The sequence below is a fragment of the Chiloscyllium plagiosum genome, unplaced genomic scaffold (assembly GCF_037043375.1).
Source record: "Chiloscyllium plagiosum isolate Xiang-an unplaced genomic scaffold, Cpla_swu_hap1 HiC_scaffold_10, whole genome shotgun sequence".
Taxonomy (NCBI): domain Eukaryota; kingdom Metazoa; phylum Chordata; class Chondrichthyes; order Orectolobiformes; family Hemiscylliidae; genus Chiloscyllium; species Chiloscyllium plagiosum.
In genome coordinates, this window is record NW_028270148.1 from 84,620,509 (window position 1) to 84,641,699 (window position 21,191).

Consider the following 21,191-nt stretch of genomic DNA (forward strand, 5'->3'; position numbering starts at 1 on the left):
CTTCTGTAATATGGACATTTTTCAAGATGTCGCCATCTATTTCCCTACATTCTATATCATGCAGAGGGTGGTACGTGCATGGAATGAGCTGCCAGAGAAAGTGGTGGAGGTTAGTACAATTGCAACATTTAAAAGGCATTTGGATGGGTATATGAATAAGAAGGGTTTGGAGGGATATGGGTCGGGGGACTAGAATGGGTTGGGATATCTGGTCGGCATGGATGAGTTGGACTGAAGATTCTGTTTCTGTGCTGTACCTCTCTATGACTCTATTAGTAACTTTTACTCGTCCACAGATCAATCAATGTATTGTTGTGAACAAGAGCTGCATCAGTTCACACCCTCAGCTCAGATTGTCTGCAATCTGAATTTCAGACACTACTTGTTTAAGCAATTGTTTACAATGCCTGCCATTCTTTCAAATGCTTTTTTTCAAAATGGTTCTTTCTCATTTAAGTTCAGTTTTAAAACTACATAAATAAAATACACAGTCGTACAATTCAAACAATAATGTTCAATACTCCCTGTCATTCACTATGTTTCTTCTGTACTTTGCACTTCTGAATATTCTATAATCCCTGTCATACCCTTAAAACCTGCAACCTTCCACCATTTCAGCCAGTTCCTGCTAAGCGATTATAAGTTTGCCGTTGTAACAATCCACATCCCAATATCTCCCTGTCCACTTTACCCTCCCATGATTAAGGCCACGGCATCATCACATTTTGCGACTCCCTGCATCCCCTCATGAGTCCATGTGATTCCTGATAATGATTTCCCATTAACTAGTTCTAAGTTCCCCTCATAATTGTAATCATGTGTTCTGTGATCCAACACTACAACAGATATCATTGTATATCAGTCTTTGTAGCAAACCTATCACCCTGTGATTTCCTGTGATTTATAGCAATGGCTTCAAACTCTCTAGGAAAAGAAAGAAACTGTTATGTAGTCAATTCTTCCAAACCTGGACAAACAGTGCACCACATCCATGGACAGACAAGTTCCTAACTTTTGATCCACTGATCCCCACTCCCCTTAGCTGTTTCAGTCACAATATTCCTGCCTCCCCTTAGTCATTTGGCATCTAATATGCTCTTCACCACAGACTGCCTTTCTCCCCTTAACCATGCCTTTAATATAGTCGAGGGTGTGGTGCTGGAAAAGCACAGCAGGTCAGGTTGTATCTGAGGAGCAGGAAAATTGACGTTTTGAGCATAAGCCCTTCATCTGGATGTCTCCTATGTCTTTAATATAGTCTACAGACAGCCTCCTTTCCTCCCCTTCACCTGTACCTGGAAAGTTTTCAACACAATTCATGGCAACAATCACTGAGGGTGCATTGATGTAACAGCACAGCAGTAAGTACTTAATCTGATATTCTGGAAGGGAAGGTCACCTATTCATGTTACATAGTATCTGAGATGGCCTTCTTGATTAGACATAATTGGGAAATATGAGGTCATTGAAGATTATCATTAATGCCTTTCGTATTCTTACCTTTGTATAATCTCCGGCAAGGAAGCCTTGTTCAAACCCACTGTACATTGTCATGACAATGAGTAGACATTGACGCTTGTCCTTTAGGTGTGTAAAGGTCGCCACTAAGACAGCCCAAATATTTACATCCTTCCCTTTGAAATCCTCTATTTCCTTCTTATCAAGTTGATCCAGAAAAAAAGCAACAAGGAGTACTCCACCGACACCAACACCTATGGGAAGGATAAAGCAGTATTAGAACAAGCAGTCAGGTGACCAAGGATGCTTCTCTCTAGAGCGCTTCAAATTTTTCCAAGCACAGACTGGATTGAACCTTACATTGTTTTTTTTGGGTAAGTGACAACTGTGCAGAGTTTTATTTTGGAGGTTTTTTTTTGCCATGAGGCCTCAGGCAGTTATTTAATGAGGTGAACTTGGTAAGATATGATGAGGCATTGGGTCTCAACATATCTGACCAAATTCATCTCATTAACTATCTGCCCAACTCCTATGGCATTCCTCTCATTTGATTCTATTCACATCTTACCCATGGGTATTTCCAGGATGTTTCAAAATTGACTGGCATCCAGACAAGCACTATCAGTCAAGAGCTGCCCTGGATATTTTCCCAGGTCATGGCAGACTAGAGAAATTTGACATCATGCTTTGCGGGCAGGGGCCTGAAGGTCCTTTTTGATAGGGTGGTGCAGAGGTGGCCATGACACTAAGCCAAGCCAGCCCAGTCCAAGGTTGCCACTCAGGTCTGCGCAGTCTCGACCATCTGGAGGAATATACAGCAATGCAGAAGATCAATGACCTTCTCCACTCAGCAGTGTAAGTGCCACCATCTTCTCTTCAGTACCTCAATTTTTTTCTCTGCCCACCAATGCTCATACTCACTACTGCCTGCAAAATCTTCCCTCATCCATTTGCACCACCTAAATCCTAGCCCTGCATGCCTTCTGCATTGCCTACTTACTTGCTCAAGACATCGTTCCACCCATGTCAAAATTAACAGTTATATCTTCCACTTTCAACTCCCTAATACTTGCTCATTTCAGTGGTGAAATGGCCCACAACAGAGTAGAATGAATCAAAATGGGTGTTGGGCTATCCAAATTAGGCTTATTATCTCAAATGTGGAAAGCAACCTGACTGACCACCGAACAGCTGACTGATCAGGTTCAATCCCCTGTACTGGTTTTGGAGTCTGTCCTTGACTTACTGAACCAGAACCCCCTAACTGAAAGCTATCTTCATTGACTTGACTGAGAACTGCTGACAACCATGACAAGCTTCCTGGTTTTGTGTCTGTGCTGAACAGCACAGCAAAACTGACAGCCTGGGTTCTTGGTCTGAGATAGCAAGCAAACAGCCAGAATTGCAGCCCAGTCCTGTCCATGAGCTGGTAAATATCACAGAGCACACAGCTTGCAGAGATGCAGCCTTGGACTTCTGGCACATATTGTAAGTGGATCATAGATGTCCCATGAGAGTTCTTAGAGGATGAGACATGTTCGATGCTAATTTCTATGTATTTGGAGTGCACGTGGCCAGTGGCAATGAAATAAGATGTTGGTGGTCTGTTTCAAACATGGAGGCTCTTTAGAGCGTGTGGCAAGCTGAAGTTGCCAGGTATCCAACCTGACTTTTATTTGGAGAATTTTTGACATCTAGGTTACTTGTTTCATTTGGTATTACAGAAAGTTGAATATCAATAAGGTGAGTGTTTTTTAAATTCATTTTTGTAGGATATGTGCACCACTGGTGGGCCAGCATTTATTGCCCATCTCTAGCTGCCCTTGAGAAAGTGGTGGTTAGCTTCCTTCTTGAACTGGTGTAATCCATCTGCTGTGGGTTGACCCACAATGCCATTAGGGAGGGAATTCCAGGATTTTGATACAGCAACAGTGAAGGAACAGTGACATATTTCCACTTCAGGATGGTGCTTGGCTTGGAGTGGAACTTGAAATGGTCATGTTCCCATATTTTTGTTGGCCTTCTTCTCCTAGATGGAAGTAGTATTGGGTTTGGAAGGTACTGTCTGAGGATCTTTAATGAATTTCTGCAGTGCATCTTGTAGATAATACACACTGCTGCTACTGAGCATGGGGGGTTGGAGGGAGTGGATACTTATAGATGGAGTGCCATTCAAGCCGGCTACTTTGTCCTGGATGGTGTCAATCTTCTTGAGTGTTGTTGGGGCTGCACGCATCTAGGCAAGTGGGGAGTATTCCATCAAAGTCCTGACTTGCGCCTTGTAAATGGTGTACAGGCTTTTGGGAGTCAGGAAATGAGATACTTGCCACTGTATTCCTAGCCTCAGACCTATTCTTGTAGCCATTGCATTTAAATGGTGAGGCAAGTTAAGTTTCTGATCAACGATAACTCCAAGGATGTTGATAGTGGGAGATTCAGTGCTGGCAACACCTTTGAATGTCAAGGGGTGGTGGTTAGATTGTCTCTTGTTGGTGATGGTCATAGCCCGGCATTTGTATGGTGCAAATGTTACTTACCACTTGTCAGCCCAAGCCTAGATATTGTCCAAATCTTGTTGCATTTGGACATGGAGTGCTACAGTAGCCGAGGACTCGCAAATGGGAAGATCATTGATGAATCAGCTGAAGATAGTTGGGCCTAGGACACCACCCTGAGGAACTCGTACGGAGATGATCTTGAGCTGAGACAACTACCCTCCAACAACCAAGATCATCTTCCTAAGTGTCAGGTCTGATTCTAACCACTGAAGAGTTTGTCCCCAATACCCATTGATTCCAGTTTTGCCAGGACTCCTTGATGCCACACTCCATCGAATGCAGCCTAGATGTCAAGGGCTGTCACTTTCACCTCACCTCTGGAATTCAGCTCTTTTGTCCATGTTTGAACCAAGGCTGTAATGAGATCAGGAGCTGAGTGACACTGCCAGAACCCTAACTGGGGATCACTGAGCAGGTGCTGCTTTTAGCACTGTTGATGACAATTTACATCACTTTAGTGATGATCGAGAGTAGACTGATGTGGCGATAATTGGACAGGTTGGATTTGTCCTGCTTTTTATGTAGAGGTCATAAATGGGCAAATTTCCACATGGTCGGGCAGATGTCAGTGCTGTAACTGTACTGGAAGCTTGGCTAAATGAGCGGCAAGTTCAGTCCTATTGCTGGAATGTTATCAGGGCCCATAACATTTGCAGTACGCACTGCCTCCAACAATTTCTTGATATCATGTGGAGTGAATCAAATTGTCTGAAGACTGGTATTTGTAACGCTGGGGGCACCAGAGGAGGTCGAGATGAATCATCTGCTCGGCACTTCTGGCTGAAGATTGCTATGATAGTTGTGGAGCCTCTTCTCCCAGTGAGTTGTTTAACCATCCACCACCATTCACGGCTGGATGTGGCAGGACTGCAGAGCAATAGATCTGATCCGTTGATTGTGGGATCACTTTGCGCTGTCATTAGTAAAGCAATGTGACGGGGTGCATGTGTGAGTTTGGGAGTGTGTGTCTGTAAGGGTGTCTGTGGGTGTCTGTGTGCGCGTCTGTGTGTACGTGTGTCCGTGTGTATGTGAGAGTGTGTGTGTGTAGGAGTATCTGTGTATAGTGCAATGGTGGTCACCTGTAATGTGACATCATGTCACTTTACAGGTGACCACCATTGCACTATACACACACACACAGATACTCCTACACACACACACACTCTCACAAAGTAATGGACACACGTACACACAGACGCGCACACAGACACCCACATACACCCTTACAGACACACACACTCCCACACTCACACATGCACCCCCTCACAGACTTAAGACACTCTGCACTCACTACACACACACACACACACATACTCTTTCTCACACTCACAACCCCCAACCCAGATAGACACACACACACAGACAGACAAAGACCCACATGCACACATATATTTTGTGGGGTGAATTTGTACTTGCAGGGTTACATTGTACTTTGCTCAAAAACTGTATGCATTCATGTAGAACTCTGAGCTCAAAAACTGCATGAATTTATGTAAAATTCCGTTATCTCACTTTTTAGATTCGAATCAATCTAAGCATCATGGCATAGACAGAGAACACAGGGGGCCAACACCTTCAGCATATTGTCTAGCTATCACCATTGTTAACAGCTAACCCAAGAATGCAACTTCTTAAAAAAAAGGTTTTGTGATTTATACATGAAAGAAGTGAAACTATCACTGTATTCTAACAGATGAAAGGCTTAACAGACAATCAATTCTTCAATGTATAATTTCAGTTACATCACACTGTAAATTTTTGCTATAAATTCTGTGTTACGATTGAGCCCTCCACTATCACCTGATGAAGGAGCCTCGCTCCGAAAGCTAGTGTGCTTCCAATTAAACCTGTTGGACTATAACCTGGTGTTGTGTGATTTTTAACATTGTACACCCCAGTCCAAAACCGGCATCTCCAAATCATTAGTAAAGCATTTAGCACAGTCTAATGCCCCTTAATTCACAACTTGGGAAATGTTTGGAGGCAGAGGGGCCACTGTGTAGATTTGGGTTTTTAAAAGGCTTGCCTCAATGCTGTGTGACTTTATTTCAGTTATAGTAAAAACAGAAATGTCTCCAGTTCTCATGTCTTACTTTCTGTGCACACCCATACCCCATCCATGTCATATTACACTGCTCAAACAACTCTGTTGTCCCTCATGACCTATGATGTCAGGCTATGCCCCTCCATTCCCCATGGCTCCTCATACTTTCCATGCCAGTCTACATCCCACACCAACTCCATCAAGTCCCCTAGCAACTCCACATGGTCCCTCAAGTCCCATGTCAGGCTTTGGCACTTGGATATCCTTTCGGTCACTATGCAGATATAGAAGCTATGAACACTACAATAACAAGTGGTATGGATAAAGAAAGCTTTTGGGTAAAAAAGTAATTAATTAATATATTCTGTTACAGACAAAGATGAGAGAGAATTGAATCTCCAGTTCCCTTCCTTTATCATCTGTAAACACTTTTTCTTTGAAAAGGTAAGGGTTTAACGTCAAATTATAGAGTCAATTTGAATAACCAACAGCAGGTTCTCAGGCTTAAATATACAGGGTTATTTATTCACACATTCATCTGAAAATCTAAGGCTACATCAGTCATTTACCATTTTCTAAGACAAAGAAAAACTGGTTAAAGAAACTAGCGCACTTACTTAATTATAAACCAAGGAATAGTTCACAATTCACATGATTTGGCTTATTTTGGGAAAGAAAGATGTTTTCACTTATGAGTAATATAGTTGGCTACAGTTTCTGGAGCTGTACATCAGGATTGTAACAGGATTTTCTTGAAGAGAAGGATTTTCCACAGGTCGGTTAGTTTCTTGTAGTCATTATGAGTCGACCACTGGTGAATTTTAAAATGGAAAGTCTTGGACAACTTAGGATGGTCCAGTGTCTAGTTTGAGATCACATACACAATATCTATTATTCTCCACACAGAGTGAGTTGACATGCAACACAATGCAGGATGAATGGTGGTCATTCACACTCGTGACTGAACTGTTTTTTCCTAAAGGTCTTTTGATAACTTTTGAGTTCCAATGTCACTGAGTCTAGGAATCGGTAGATTTTGAGTTTTGGGCAAGTCCACAAATAGGTGTGAATTCCCCCAGTGGTTTTGTCTTGGTATGTCCATCTAGGGAAGAACTCCACCCTTTAAAAACTGCATTAGGACGACATCCAAATTCTCTAAGTGTTCATTATTGGTTTTCCCTGTTAACAAGACATTAAATAGGTAAATGGCGACCTGAGGTAAACCTTACAAAATGTTCTCCATCATCCACTGAAAAATTGAACAGGCTGACGATACACCAAATGACAGTCTCATATTATTGGTATAAGTCTTTTATGCGTATGAATTATAGCGTACTTCTGGGAATCTGGTCTAAGCACAATTGCAAGAAAGCATGGTTCACGTCCAGCTTTGTGAAGGACAGCACCCCCTGCCAGTTCTGTGTATAAATTCTCTATCCAAGGGATTGGATATTTATCCAGCTGCAAAATATGATTTACTTTTTGTTTAAAATCTCCACAAAGGTGAAATGATCCATCGGGCTTTTTGACTTCTGCCTTTACTTTTGTTCATAAGGCAAATGATATTGTGCATGCATTCCTGAATTGTGGAATTGCTTCCTGGTCAACATGCAAGGTGGCCTTGGCTCTTACGATTGTATCTAGATATTCCTGAATGAGTTCTGGATATTTAATCAGGACTTCACTCAGGCAGCCATTTTCTAATTCAAAATATTGAGCCAAACGAGGTAAATCTCTCTCAACCAACTGAACCATAAGAGACTAGAATTGAAGTTGCACCCTTAATCTGTGAAGGTTCCCCAGCATAGGTTCTCAGCCTTGCTGAGGTCTTGCATAAAGTCAAAGTTGGAGTCCAAGGCGGATTTTATTAAAAACTCGTTCTGTAATCACTGACAGGACTGCACCACTGGAAATCTCCATTAGAACCGCATGGCCAGATGTTCATCTTGATTAGTTCTGATTTTTGTGTTATTTAGCAATTTAACTGTTCCAAGTCAGATATAGGCAGACTTTCCACGGTATGAGCTCTCCTGGATACTGGCCTATGAGCTATCTTACTCAACTTACCTCTATTAGGACCACATTTGGCTTCTTGTATCTGCATACCAGCAATAACTACAATGGCTTGCTGGCCAGAATCCTGAAGAAAATTTTAACCATTTGACCGAGGGTTGCTTTGTTTTGAGGTTTTGTTGTGCGCCAACTTAGAGTCACTCTGATAAGAATATGTCCTCAATAAGGCTGCACTCAAGCGGTGTTCCACAAGCTCAACTGGACTGGCGAGGGTGTCCACTTCCACTGGAATACCCTGCAACTGCTATGCTCCACCTGCCACATTTTCCAATTGTAAAGCCAATTGTAGCACCTGTTTGAAGTTCAGTTGGGCTTCAACTTGCAGGTGTTTTTGCACAGTTAAATCATTATTCCTGTATACTAGACAGTATCTCAGAATCTCATTGATTGTCCTGCTCCTAGGATGCTGCCTGACCTGCTGTGTTTTTCCAGCACCACACTTTTTACCCACTCAAAACAGCTGGGCATGCATAGGCGCTCACTCATCAAACCCTGAAACGACAATAGAAAAATTATATGCATCTTTTGCAACACACATAATAATGGAAACGCTGGACACAGATAAAGGGCCAGAGATCTCCAGCGGGAAATTTGATTATTTCATAAAGTCAAATAGGATTTGACATATAAGGATAGCTCCATACCACCTATCATCCAATGACCTGACAGAAAGAGCAGCCCAAACTTTAAAGATTGGATTGAAAGAACAGCCAAGAGACTTGCTAGATACCAAGCTGTCATGGTTCTTATTTGATTATAGGACCACCCCATATGCAACTACAGGGATAGCACCGGCAGAGCTGCTAATAGGTAGAAAACTATGTACCAGACCTTCGCAGGGGAGGTTGATTTAATATGAGAAACTCCGATGCCAGACACAAGACTCCGCTAAGTAAGAGAGACAGTTTGATACAAGGGACAACGTTTGGTGTACGAAATCACAAAAATTGCCCCACATGGGTAAGTGGCGTGGTTGACATGAGGTCAGGATCAATGACATATAAAGTTTGGGTCTGTGCAACGGTCCTGAATGAATGTGTGAACCACATGAAAGCCGCAAATTCACAGATGATGCAGGTACAAAGTGCCCTGCCCCTCGGAACATTCCAAAATTTTGCTGGAACCTATGGATTCACCATTTCCTTCAAAGGTTCTTGAGTCCACTGAATCAGGGATTGACATGACTGAAGTAGCCACCTCAATGCCTTTGCTGATGGAAGAAGATTGAAATTCTACCTGACGCAAGTGGTGAGCTCCCATGTGTTACACACCACCTGTGCAGATGCCAAGTCGGAGGAACCTGACTTGGTGCTAAAACATCCTAGCAGTCTTTCCAAAATAAAGGACCAGCCTATGTGCGCAAACTCAGAAGGGGAGGAACCTTGTGATTTTAATGAGGTCAGCCAGTTGGACCTCATAGAATAAATTCCCTGATTGGGGCTGTTACTCTGGTCCAGTCAGGGAGCCCTGGCTGACAGGTAAAAGGGGTGCATGTCAGAGATATTGATCCTTTGAAACCGGACTCTGGAATGAAGCAGTACTATAGTCAAGGACTCTTCATGTGTAAATACATGGTGACTTAGTAATGGGATATCGGATTCTATGAAGTTATTTCACTTAGGTTTTGAAATAGTAAAAGTAACTTCTGGGAGGCAGTGGGATAGTGGTAATGTTACTGGACTAGTAGCGAGAGCAGTGGGGAGATGAGAACCCCAAGAAAAGCAGTTAACATCATCAAGGGGAATGTGAGAGGTGAGACAGAAGCAAAATTTCCAGCAGGCGACATGTGTGGGAATTTGGGAGCAGAGCCAATGTGGTACTAAGGAACAGAGAGAACATAGAGGTCCCAGAAGCAGAAGAATTAGAAGCAGCAGCAATGAAGTTCAAAGGAATAGTGAGAGTGGAAAAGTCTCCAGAGGCAGATAGACTGGCAGCAGACTTGTGTGGGATTTGGGAGCAGTGGTAGCTGGGGTTAAAGGAGCAACCAAAGGAGAATGGTCTCAGCAACAGATAGACCAGCAATGGAGCTGCTTTAACAAAACAGAAGTGTGACATCACAAAAGAGCAAATAGGTAAATTGGTAGTTGTTACTTTCTTGTCTCTTGTGACTGGATATTGATTTAATACCATAAATACAGCCTAAAAACTGTACATAGATAATTCATATGTTTGAAGTTCAAAACTAATTTTTTTGCTGGATAGAGTTGAAGTGATCTGGTTGTGCCTGACATAAAGAAGAATAAGATTTTTCTTGTCGATATTGAAATAAGAGTAAGGGTAAAATGAAAGCAAGCATTTATATTCTATTTAATTAAGAAAATTCTGTGACACTCAAGCCTATGATCTACACATTCTGCACTCAATCGAAAATCTCAGACAGAAGTGTGGAACATGAATAATGATAGGGGGATTTGTTAGTGAAGGAAAAGGCAGAAACCTTTGCAGCCTTGGATGTGATTCCAGGATGATATATTGCTTCCTAGGTGCCAATGTCAAGGACGTCATGAAGCACCTGCAGACCATTAGTAAGGGTGAGAGTGAACAGCTAGGAGTCATGGTCCATGTTAGAATTATTGACAGGAAGAAAAAAAACATGAGGTTGTGTAAGCAGACTTTAGCAAGTGAGTGAGGAAACTGAAAATCTGGCCTTCAAGAATAGTATTCTCTGTATTACATCTGATGCCACACTGTACTGAGTATAGAAACAGAAGAATAGAGCAGATGAATGCATGGCTGGAGATTCTTGAGACCATGGGACCATTTCTGGGATAGGTGGGACCTAAACAAGTTGAGTGGGTTACGTATGAACATGAATAGTATCAACAACTCATAGGAAGGTTTGATAAAGCTGTTGTGATGTGGTGAAAACAGATTGGTAGGGAATTAGAATCCTGCCAGTAGATCAAAGAATAAACTATTAAGTGAGTCTGGAAGGTAGAGAAAACATAGGCTAAATAAGAAAAAAGTGAGTTTAGCAGGGCTTAATGGAATAGACTTTAATACAAGGAGTCTGAGGATAAGGCAAATGAGTTGAGGGCACATACAGGCACATGGGAGAAAGATATAACTATCAGGTGGCATGACTGAAAGATGGGCAGGATTGACAGCTCAAGAATTTTGGTTGCAGACTATTCTGGTGAGATAAATAGAGCGATAATATGGAGGAAAGGCTTGCAACGTTGATCAGGGACGCAATATAGCAGTGAAGAAGGCTATCTTAATCATAATATGAGGCCATATGGATAGGAGTAGAATCTCAAAAGGGGTAAATACATTGGTGGGTGTGTATTATAGACCGCCAAGCAGTCAGGAAGAAATAGAAGATCAAACGTGTAATCAAATGTGATAGATGTTAAGGAAAGGCTGAATGGCTTCTATCGGTACCTTATGGATTCTATAATTCTATAAATAATACCAAGATTGAAATGCAGTAGTACAGAACTTTAGCTACCCAAATATTAATAGGATTGGTTTTATTGTGCAAGGTAGGGAGAGAGCAAAATTCTTAAAATGCATCCAGACAAACATTTTTAGCCAGAAAGTAGAAAGCCCAACCAGGGACGGTAGTTCTTGACCTAATATTCAAAATAAGCCCAGACAAATAGAAGGCAGCAGTGTTTTGCATCGTGATTGTAACTCAGTTAGATGTAGGATAGCTGTGGAAAAGTATAACGATATAAGTCTTAAATTAGGGAAGAGCTAATTTTCGAGGAGAAAGTGAGGTCTGCAGATGCTGGAGATCAAAGTTGAAACTTTATTGCTGGAACAGCACAGCAGGTCAGGCAGCATCCAGGGAACAGGAGATTCGACGTTTCGGGCACAGGCCCTTCTTCATTCCTGAAGAAGGGCCTGTGCCCGAAACGTCGAATCTCCTGTTCCCTGGATGCTGCCTGACCTGCTGTGCTGTTCCAGCAATAAAGTTTCAACGAAGAGCTAATTTTACTGTGCATATGCAATAAGACTTGAATAATATCCAGGCTTGGGCTGTCAAATGGCAAGTAACATTCACACACAAAAACGCAGTAACAATTATCTCCAATAGTTGAACCAATATCCCATAACATTCAATGGTGTCACTAAATCCTCCATTATCAACATCCTAAAAACTCAACTGGACTGGCAGATAAATACAATGGTTACAAGAGCAGAGGTATACTGCTGTCAGCAATTCCCTCTTCACTCCCAACGCCTGTCCATCATCCATATGGATAAGTCAGGAGAGTCGTGGAACGCTCCACACTTATCTGGTTGAGTACAGCTCCAGTAACACTCAAGAAGGTTGACACCAATCAGGACAAAGATACTTGATTGACACCATATCCACAAATGTCTACTCCCTCCACCAATGATGCTCAGTCACACCCCTGTGTATCTAGCTACAAGATGCACTGCATAAATTTTCCAAAGGTCCTTAGTCAGCCAATTCCAACCCTACAAACACTTTTATCTGGAAGGACAAGGGCAGCAGATGCAAGTTAAGCTCCAAGTCACTCACCATCCTAACTTGGAAATATATCACTGTCCAAGGTCAAATTCCTGGATCTCCCTCCCTCATGGTATTGTTGGTCTACCTACAGCACAGGGACTGCAGCAATTTAAGAAGACAGCTCATCTCCACGTTTTCAAGGATAACCAGGGATATGCAATAAATGCTGGCCAATCAGTGACACCCACGTCTCATGAGTGAATGAAACGAAAATTTGAGGGAGAGGGTCTAGAACAGTGAAGGAATTTTGGAGGTTCAGACCTTCTCACTTTTTGTGCAGTGAACAACTGGAGGTAAAAGATCAAGACAGTTCCTGCATTGACAGATAGACAAGAACATGTTGCAGGAAACCATGAGGAACATTGCAGTCTGCTCATGTCCAATTTGCAGGCAGTGTCATACATTGGTCTACGTAAGAGACTATGCACCTTCACCAACTATTCCTTTTCTTCTTCACTACAAATACTAGTGGCCACCAGGAGAGGACAAAGCACGAGCTGCTATAATCTCCCCCTAGCAGCAACAGCAGCACCACCACCTCAGAGTCTGATGTCTCTGAAACCCAGAGAAGGCACTGGCATAGTTTTCATCTGGATACACCACCAGCACAAACATTCAGCTTGACAGATTCACTACCCAGTATCATCTCAGAATCACATTCTGGTGGGCACATTACAGCCAAGAGTCCACTGATGTCAGAGGGGACAATGCCCAAAGTCTCTGATATTTGGATGACTGCTGGAAAAACCTGCTGAGCCCAAAAGGATGATGGGCATGTACTCAGCCATCAGTGACAAGGTGAACATGCTGTGATAGGTAAAGAAACATCAAGTAGTGATACCCAAGGCGCTCAGTAAGAGAGAGAGAAATATAAAAGATTGCATCCAAATTCTATCAACTGTCATAACTCCTGCATGGGACCACTTGGCTGCTTCATGAAACCGGTGGTGGCAGTAACCTTGGACAGCCAGCTGCTGAATATTTGCTCAAACATGTGCTATCACTATATTCATAGGTACACAGCATCAGTAGTGCAAAAAAGGGGTCTCTGTCTCACTGCTGGTGACCGTTCATCTCAAGGAGATACCAGGAGGGACCAGAGGAATTCAGGCAGGTCCAGCTTAGGACACTCAATAAACACCCTGCCTTTCCACCTTCTCTACGTCAGTGACCTAATTTCTTGTAGCAGGTTAGGGCCAGAAGACTACACCTGCACCCGTTTGAAAAAAACAATCTTGCTGATACTGAGTTCACATGATCCTTTTCTGTTCATTTTTATGACTTTTCCCAGCTTCACACCACAATTTATGAAGTGTGTGGAAGAAAAGGAGCAAATATGGAAGGATGCCAAGAGCCCCAAGTTGCATGGTTGACTTCTGTGACCACTTACATCTGCAGATAGAGCTGAGGTTACCTTTATCTAGCTGATGGGTGTATTTCTTCTGAAAGAAGAAAACCATTGTGTACAGCAAAGGTAAAGTCACCATAGTCCCAGAAGACTGAAGGGCTGCTCCCTCATCTTCGATGATTGGTGGACAGCTTATAATTAGGGAATGAGTAAGTAATATACAATACTGTCAATCGCTTGAGTCTGCTCTGCCATTGCCATTCAATTAGATCATACCTGATATTCTCCTCCAGGCACTTTCCTACATTATTCACATATCCTTTTCTACCTTTAATGGTTACAAATCTATACATTTCTGTCTTACACATACTTGGACTAAGTCTCCACAACCTTCTGGATGGCAATGCCACAGATTCATCATCCTCTAATGTAACAATTCATCCTCATCCTAGTCCCAAATGCCCTATCTCTTGTTCTGAGATTGTGTCCAATGATTCTAGAACCCCTATTCTTGTTGAATCTACCCTCCTGAGCCCTATACGACTTTTGCATGCTTCAATGAGATCACTTCTTATTCTTCTAAACTCTTGAAAATGTATGACTAATTTCCTTAGTTTCTTCTCATACAACAATCCTACCATCCCAAGGATTAGTTTGGTGAATCCTCATTACAGTCCATGTATGGCAAGTATATCTTTCCTTAATTAAGGAAACTAAAACTGTATACATCAGTTACAGTTTCACAAGGCTCTATACAATTGCATGTAATGTATCTATATAAACTCTATATATAATGTCTTTCCTCAAAAACCCTTGCAATAATGGTTAATTTACTATCTGCTTTCCTAATTGCTTGTTGCACTTGCATGTTAGCTTTCAGTAACTTATGAACAATGACAGCTAGGTATCTTTGAGCATCAACACCACTCAATTTCTCACTATTTAAGAAATACATTGGATTTCTGTTTTTCATACCATAGATGCTAATTTTGCACTTTCACACACTGTATTCTACCTAACATGTCCTTGCCCAATCTGCCTAAACCCTCTTGAAGCCTTTACCTATCCTCCTCACAATTCATATTCCCACCTGGTTGTGTACCATCACAAAACATTACATTTGGTCCAATCATTCATATGGATTGTGAATAGCTGGAGCACAAGCACTGATAATTGCTCCACTGCTCACCACAGCCTGTCCATCTGAAAATGACCCCTTTATTCCCACTATGTTTTAAAAATAAACCAACTTGCTATCCATACCAAAATATTTACCCCCATTCCATATGACTGTACTCTTGCTACATAACCTACTGTGTGAGACCTTATCAAAAGCCTTCTTAAAATCCAAAAGCACCATATCCACAAGTTCCTCCTTTTCTATTCTACTAGTTACATTCTGAAAACTTCTAGCAGGATGCTAGACGATACTTACTGAAATTGGTTTCATTCACGGTGTGGGTAAAATCATAGGAACAATAGCATAGTCTGAATGACCTCATCTGCCAAGATGACATGACTGGCGCAAGTTCTGATGTATTCAACTGTTAATAAGCTTGAGAGACACATGGTCTATAACATGTACACAGCTGCTCCTCTTTTCAGTCATCTGCACTGTCAATCTTGATGAAAGCAGCCAAGCTGCTAAGACCATCTTTGAGACTTTTAGAAATGTTGTCCCCTAGTATACTAACACCAAATTAATCTGCACTGCTAAATGTCACTTAAATGCAATTTTCCACTTCCAATATTATTATATATTTCCTAGTTATATCAAATACTACGAATAGATCCATAAAACTGTAAATAAATTATACTAGAAAAATGTATTATTTGCATGTTCCCATTCTGCTACCATTTCCACAAATTCTTAACCATTTAAAACTGACTTCTAATGTCAGTTTTAAATGGTTAAGAATGGGTGGCATGGTGGCACAGTGGTTAGCACTGCTGCCTCACAGCGCCAGAGACCTGGGTTCAATTCCCGCCTCAGGCGACTGACTGTGTGGAGTTTGCACATTCTCCCCGTGTCTGCGTGGGTTTCCTCCGGGTGCTCCGGTTTCCTCCCACAGTCCAAAGATGTGCAGGTTAGGTGAATTGGTCATGCTAAATTGCCCGTAGTTCTAGGTAAGGGGTAAATGGAGGGGTATGGGTGGGTTGCGCTTCGGCGGGTCGGTGTGGACTTGTTGGGCCGAAGGGCCTGTTTCCACACTGTAATGTAATCTAATCTAATCTAATCTAATATAGATAGACATTTTCTCTAATGTCTTTATTTCCCTCTCCTTTCTTACTTGAACATGCACCAATTCAGCACTCTGAATGATAAGCAATTAAATGGTTTTAAACATATATAAATATATATTATACAGGGATATATTGTGATTTTACTATTGGAAGAATAATTGAAAGTGTACAATTTGAATTTAAAAATACAAAAAAGGAGTGTTAGTAGCACAATGTATCATATATACGATTGATCTGTTTCTGCCCCTGGAATACACATGGATACAAAGCATCTCTTTTCTTAAAAGCAAATACATCAAACATAAATAACATTTAGAATTTTGTCCACTACTTTTTCCACTGATTTTTGTAAATAATTAAACAGATCCTTTTAGATACTGCACTTGAAGATATACATTGTATTGACTGACTAAACATTACTGATGCTGTTTGGAAAATAATAGTCAATACATTTGGATTGCAGTCTACTTTCACCCCGTAGAAACATATCTCCGACGAATTTTGATTTATTGAAAATACTGAGATCCTTGAGATTCATGGGTGGCACGATGGCTCAGTGGTTAACACTGCTGCCTCATAGTGCCAGGGACCTGGGTTTGATTCCAGCCTTGGGCAACTGTCTGTGTGGAGTTTGCATATTCTCCCCATGTTTGTGTGGGTTTCCTCCGGATGCTCCAGTTACCTCCCATAATCCAAGGATGTACAGGTTAGGTGAATTGGGTATGCTAAATTGTCCATAGAGTTCATGGATGTGTAGATTAGATGTATTAGTCAGGAGTAAATATAGGATAATAGGGTAGGGAAATGGGTCAGTGTGAGTTACTCTTCGGAGGGTAGCAGTGAACTTGTTGGGCTGAAGGGCCTTGCATTTGCTAAGGTTATTAGAGAGGTTTGCAACATAGTACATCCAGCATAATGAAAAAGGATCAAAAGCATTAATGTTTCAAATCCACCAGAAAAAATATACCATCTTCCACTGGCAGCAGATATATTTTCACAAGTTAACTGTTTGCTAACTTCTCTATACAGATGAGACATTCAGCTAAAGGGCAAGTGGTATCTCCTGTCCATGAAAATCCAAAGGCTGGATAGCTCTCATTGCATTGTCTCCAAACAGTTCTTACTCTTTTATGCTTTGGGTTCAGAAACTTATCAATTTCTTCTTAGAATCTATTCTGAGAACTTTACTGGCTTAACTAAAATTAATTCTCAAAATATTTACCTTAAAATCCATAGTAATGTAAAGATTTGTCCAGGCAAGCAGGCCAATTCAACCATCTTTCATCAAATGCATGCCTCTTTACTGTGCTTGCACAGTTTCTTCTCATCCTAGAGATATGATCCTCAATCATCAAGCTTGTTTCATCTGAAAGCAAGCTGCAAAAGTAAATTTCACATCTTCCATGCGTGCATGGTGCCGAATCTCAACTCTTGTAGGACATCGGGAATCTCCGTGAAGTGGTGCTGCTTCTCATCTTGCTGCTGCACACCAGTGTGCCAGAAACAATTGGTACAGTGAACTTGTCACTGGAAGAAATGGGTTTAGGACAGTACCTTTGCAGATTAACACAATATGATGTTGGGCATACACTTTTGGACCATTATAGTTAAATCATTGGTACCTTGAGATTGGTATGTAGCATAATCCCTGCGCTAGGACAGATAAGCCCAAGGTAATATTAGTGACATGATTGTGGCAAGCTTCAGGCACCTTCCCAACATGGTTTCAGCATAACAGCCTGAATGCCATGGAGATTCGTGGAATATTATTTGGAAGGACAACAGGGCTCTTCCATTAGCCCAGTTCTTGGAAGAACAGGTAACATCTGGGGAAAATTATTGAAAAGCAGCTGTGTAGAAACCTGCAACCTTCTTTGATATTGTAGTGAAGATGGCAGAAATGCTCCTGCACTTTCTAGCTTAACATTCATGTTGCCATATTTTACACAAAAACTTAACATTTTGGTGATGGTCTCCAGCTTTCCCTTCAAGGCTCTGTGCAGGCCACGCTTCACTACCCACAGTCAACTTGGCACCAGATTTCAAAGCAGTCCAGTTGAGAAAAGAAAGCTAAGGCAGCCTTTAGGCACTCTGCATATACAAACAGGAAGCTTATTTTATTTGTGAGAACTAGATACCTCTTTTTCAGCCTTCACTACTATGGCAAAGATGCAATATTGTTCCGTTATGTTCATGCATGTCTTATTCATTACATTAGGTGACAGAACCAATATATTTCATAAGTGTAGAATTTGAGTAATGCAGTTTCCCCTTGTTAATTCCATTTCAACCAAGTACAAAAAAAACTCTTTTATGGATCAATGCATTAAATCTAAAAGATTATAACAGCAATTTATTTTTATTTCTTCTAACTCCTACGTCAATGAATATTAAATGAAGTGGCATTACAATAGAGATTTTCTTAAGATTAGATTCCCTACAGTGTGGAAACAGGCCCTTAGACCCAACAGGTCCACATCAACCCTCCGAAGAGAAACCCACCCCCCTATATTTACCCCTGACTAATCCACCTAACACTATGGGCAATTTAGCATGGCCAATTCACCTAACCTGCATACCTTTGGACTGTGGGAGGAAAGAGCTGAAAATGTGTTGCTGGAAAAGCGCAGCAGGTCAGGCAGCATCCAAGGAGCAGGAGAATCGACATTTCGGGCATGAGCCCTTCTTCAGGAATGAGGAAAGTGTGTCCAGCAGGCTAAGATAAAAGGTAGGGAGGATAGAACTTGGGGGAGGGGCGCTGGAAATGCGATAGGTGGAAGGAGGTCAAGGTGAGGGTGATAGACCGGAGTGGGGGTGGGGGCGAAGAGGTCAGGAAGAAGATTGCAGGTTAGGAAGGCGGTGCTGAGTTCGAGGGATTTGACTGAGACAAGGTGGGGGGAGGGGAAATGAGGAAACTGGAGAAATCTGAGTTCATCCCTTGTGGTTGGAGGGTTCCTAGGCGGAAGATGAGGCGTTCTTCCTCCAACCGTCGTGTTGCTATGGTCTGGCAATGGAGGAGTCCAAGGACCTGCATGTCCTTGGTGGAGTGGGAGGGGGAGTTGAAGTGTTGAGCCACGGGGTGGTTGGGTTGGTTGGTCCGGGTGTCCCAGAGGTGTTCTCTGAAACATTCCGCAAGTAGGCAGCCTGTCTCCCCAATATAGAGGAGGCCACATCGGGTGCAGCGGATGCAATAAATGATGTGTGTGGAGGTGCAGGTGAATTTGTGGCGGATATGGAAGGATCCCTTGGGGCCTTGGAGGGAAGTAAGGGGGGAGGTGTGGGCGCAAGTTTTGCATTTAGGAAACCCACGCAGACATGGGGAGAATGTGCAAACTCCACACAGACAGTTGCTAGAGATGGGAATTGAACCTGTGTCCCTGGCGCTGTGAGGCAGCAGTGCTAACTGGTGAGCCACCGTACTTCCCCAAGCCACGGTGCTGACTATTTATTGTAGTCTTCACCAAAGAGATGCAAACAAACTTGTAACTTTGTTATATTATCAGCAGACAAAATTTTGTTTCCTGTTCACACTACAGTGATATCTACAAAAGCAGCTCCACTTTCAAAGGCATTGTGGTAATATAAACAAAGTAGTGTGCATGCCTCTGGAAGCAATTCATCTCTGCTTTATTCTTTTATTCTACCATATCATTTCAGCCAGTATTGAGCAGTGTCTCAGCTCGCAGCAAAGGAAATCAATTTCACATTACTATTAATTTTCCCTTACAGTGAATATTGGGGCAAAAATAAGTATAACTGAAGAATCCACATGGTATGAATGAAAATAAGCAGAACCTTTAGGCAAACACATATTCCCTTTCCCTCCCCTTTCAGCATTCTGAAGACCCCATTCCTTCCAAAATACCCTCGCCCATGTTCAATACTTCATTGCCTTCCACAAAATCAATTGAATCCCTACAGTGTGGAAGCAGGCCATTCAGTCCACCAAGTTCACAGTGACCCTCTGAAGAGCATCACACTCAGATCCACCCTATCCCTGTAATCATGCTTTTCTTTGCTGCTTTCCTTTGCCATGCTGAGGCATCATACTTGACCTTTTACTTCTTCTCTACAAGGCCCATAAACATTTCTTTTAAATGAAACAGCGACTTACTTATACATCTTTCAATTTAGTTCAGTGCATTCACCTCTCACAATATGGTCACCTTCATATTGCAGAGACCAAAACAAACTGGATAACTGCTTTGCAGAGCACCAGAATCATGATCCTAATTTTCCTGTTGTTTGGCATTTTAATTCATTACCTTGCATGAAGAATGGTTAAATTGGAATCAAAATATTTATTGTTTTTTTCTCTCCAAATAATGCTGAACTTGCTGAATTATTTCCAGCATTTCTGCTTTTGAGGTTACGTTATTTGATATGCTGCAAATAATTGTTACTTACCAGTATAAATAGCTGAGAGAGTGTGGATCACAGCCATAGAATGGTGGACAGATGTAACATTCTGAGAGACTTTTTCATTATATTGTGGGCAATTGTTAGGTCCACAGTAGGCTAAAATCTCATCAGTGATGTTAGCTGAAAGCCAAAGAATGTGTGTTACTAGATCATAGGGTACAAATTTATTTTTCAGTAGGATTACAACTTTCTTTATCATAATTTCATCAATTTACATATTTATAAATGATTATCAGTATTTTTGCCCATGCTCATCATGCAATCCACATAAGCTACAAATGCATTCACAATATGAAATTCATACATATAAGTGAAATAGATTGTGATGTAAATATTACGTGTTGAGATTGCATTCATAATTATTTGTAATATACCGTTACCACCTGAATATAATTAAACCTACTTGTTTTATTTCCACAGAGTATGTGGCATTGGTGACAGGACAGCATTTAATGCCTGTCCCTAGTTGTCCTTGAGAAGGTGATGGTGCATTGCCTCTTGAACTGCTGCAGTCCATGAGCTAAAGGTTGATCCAAAATGCCTTTGGGGAGGGAAATC

General features: G+C 41.7%; 1 protein-coding gene across 1 annotated transcript in view; it reads right to left on the reverse strand.

Moving 5' to 3' along the window:
• Positions 1–21,191, reverse strand: part of unc93a (unc-93 homolog A) — a 94,763-nt gene that overhangs the window by 26,285 nt on the left and 47,287 nt on the right. The window contains exons 4-5 of the mRNA XM_043696276.2: positions 20,619–20,753; positions 1,501–1,712 (exon numbers count right to left, since the gene is read on the reverse strand). Of these exons, the coding sequence (XP_043552211.2) occupies positions 1,501–1,712; positions 20,619–20,753 (347 nt within the window). The remainder of the gene's footprint in view (positions 1–1,500; positions 1,713–20,618; positions 20,754–21,191) is intronic.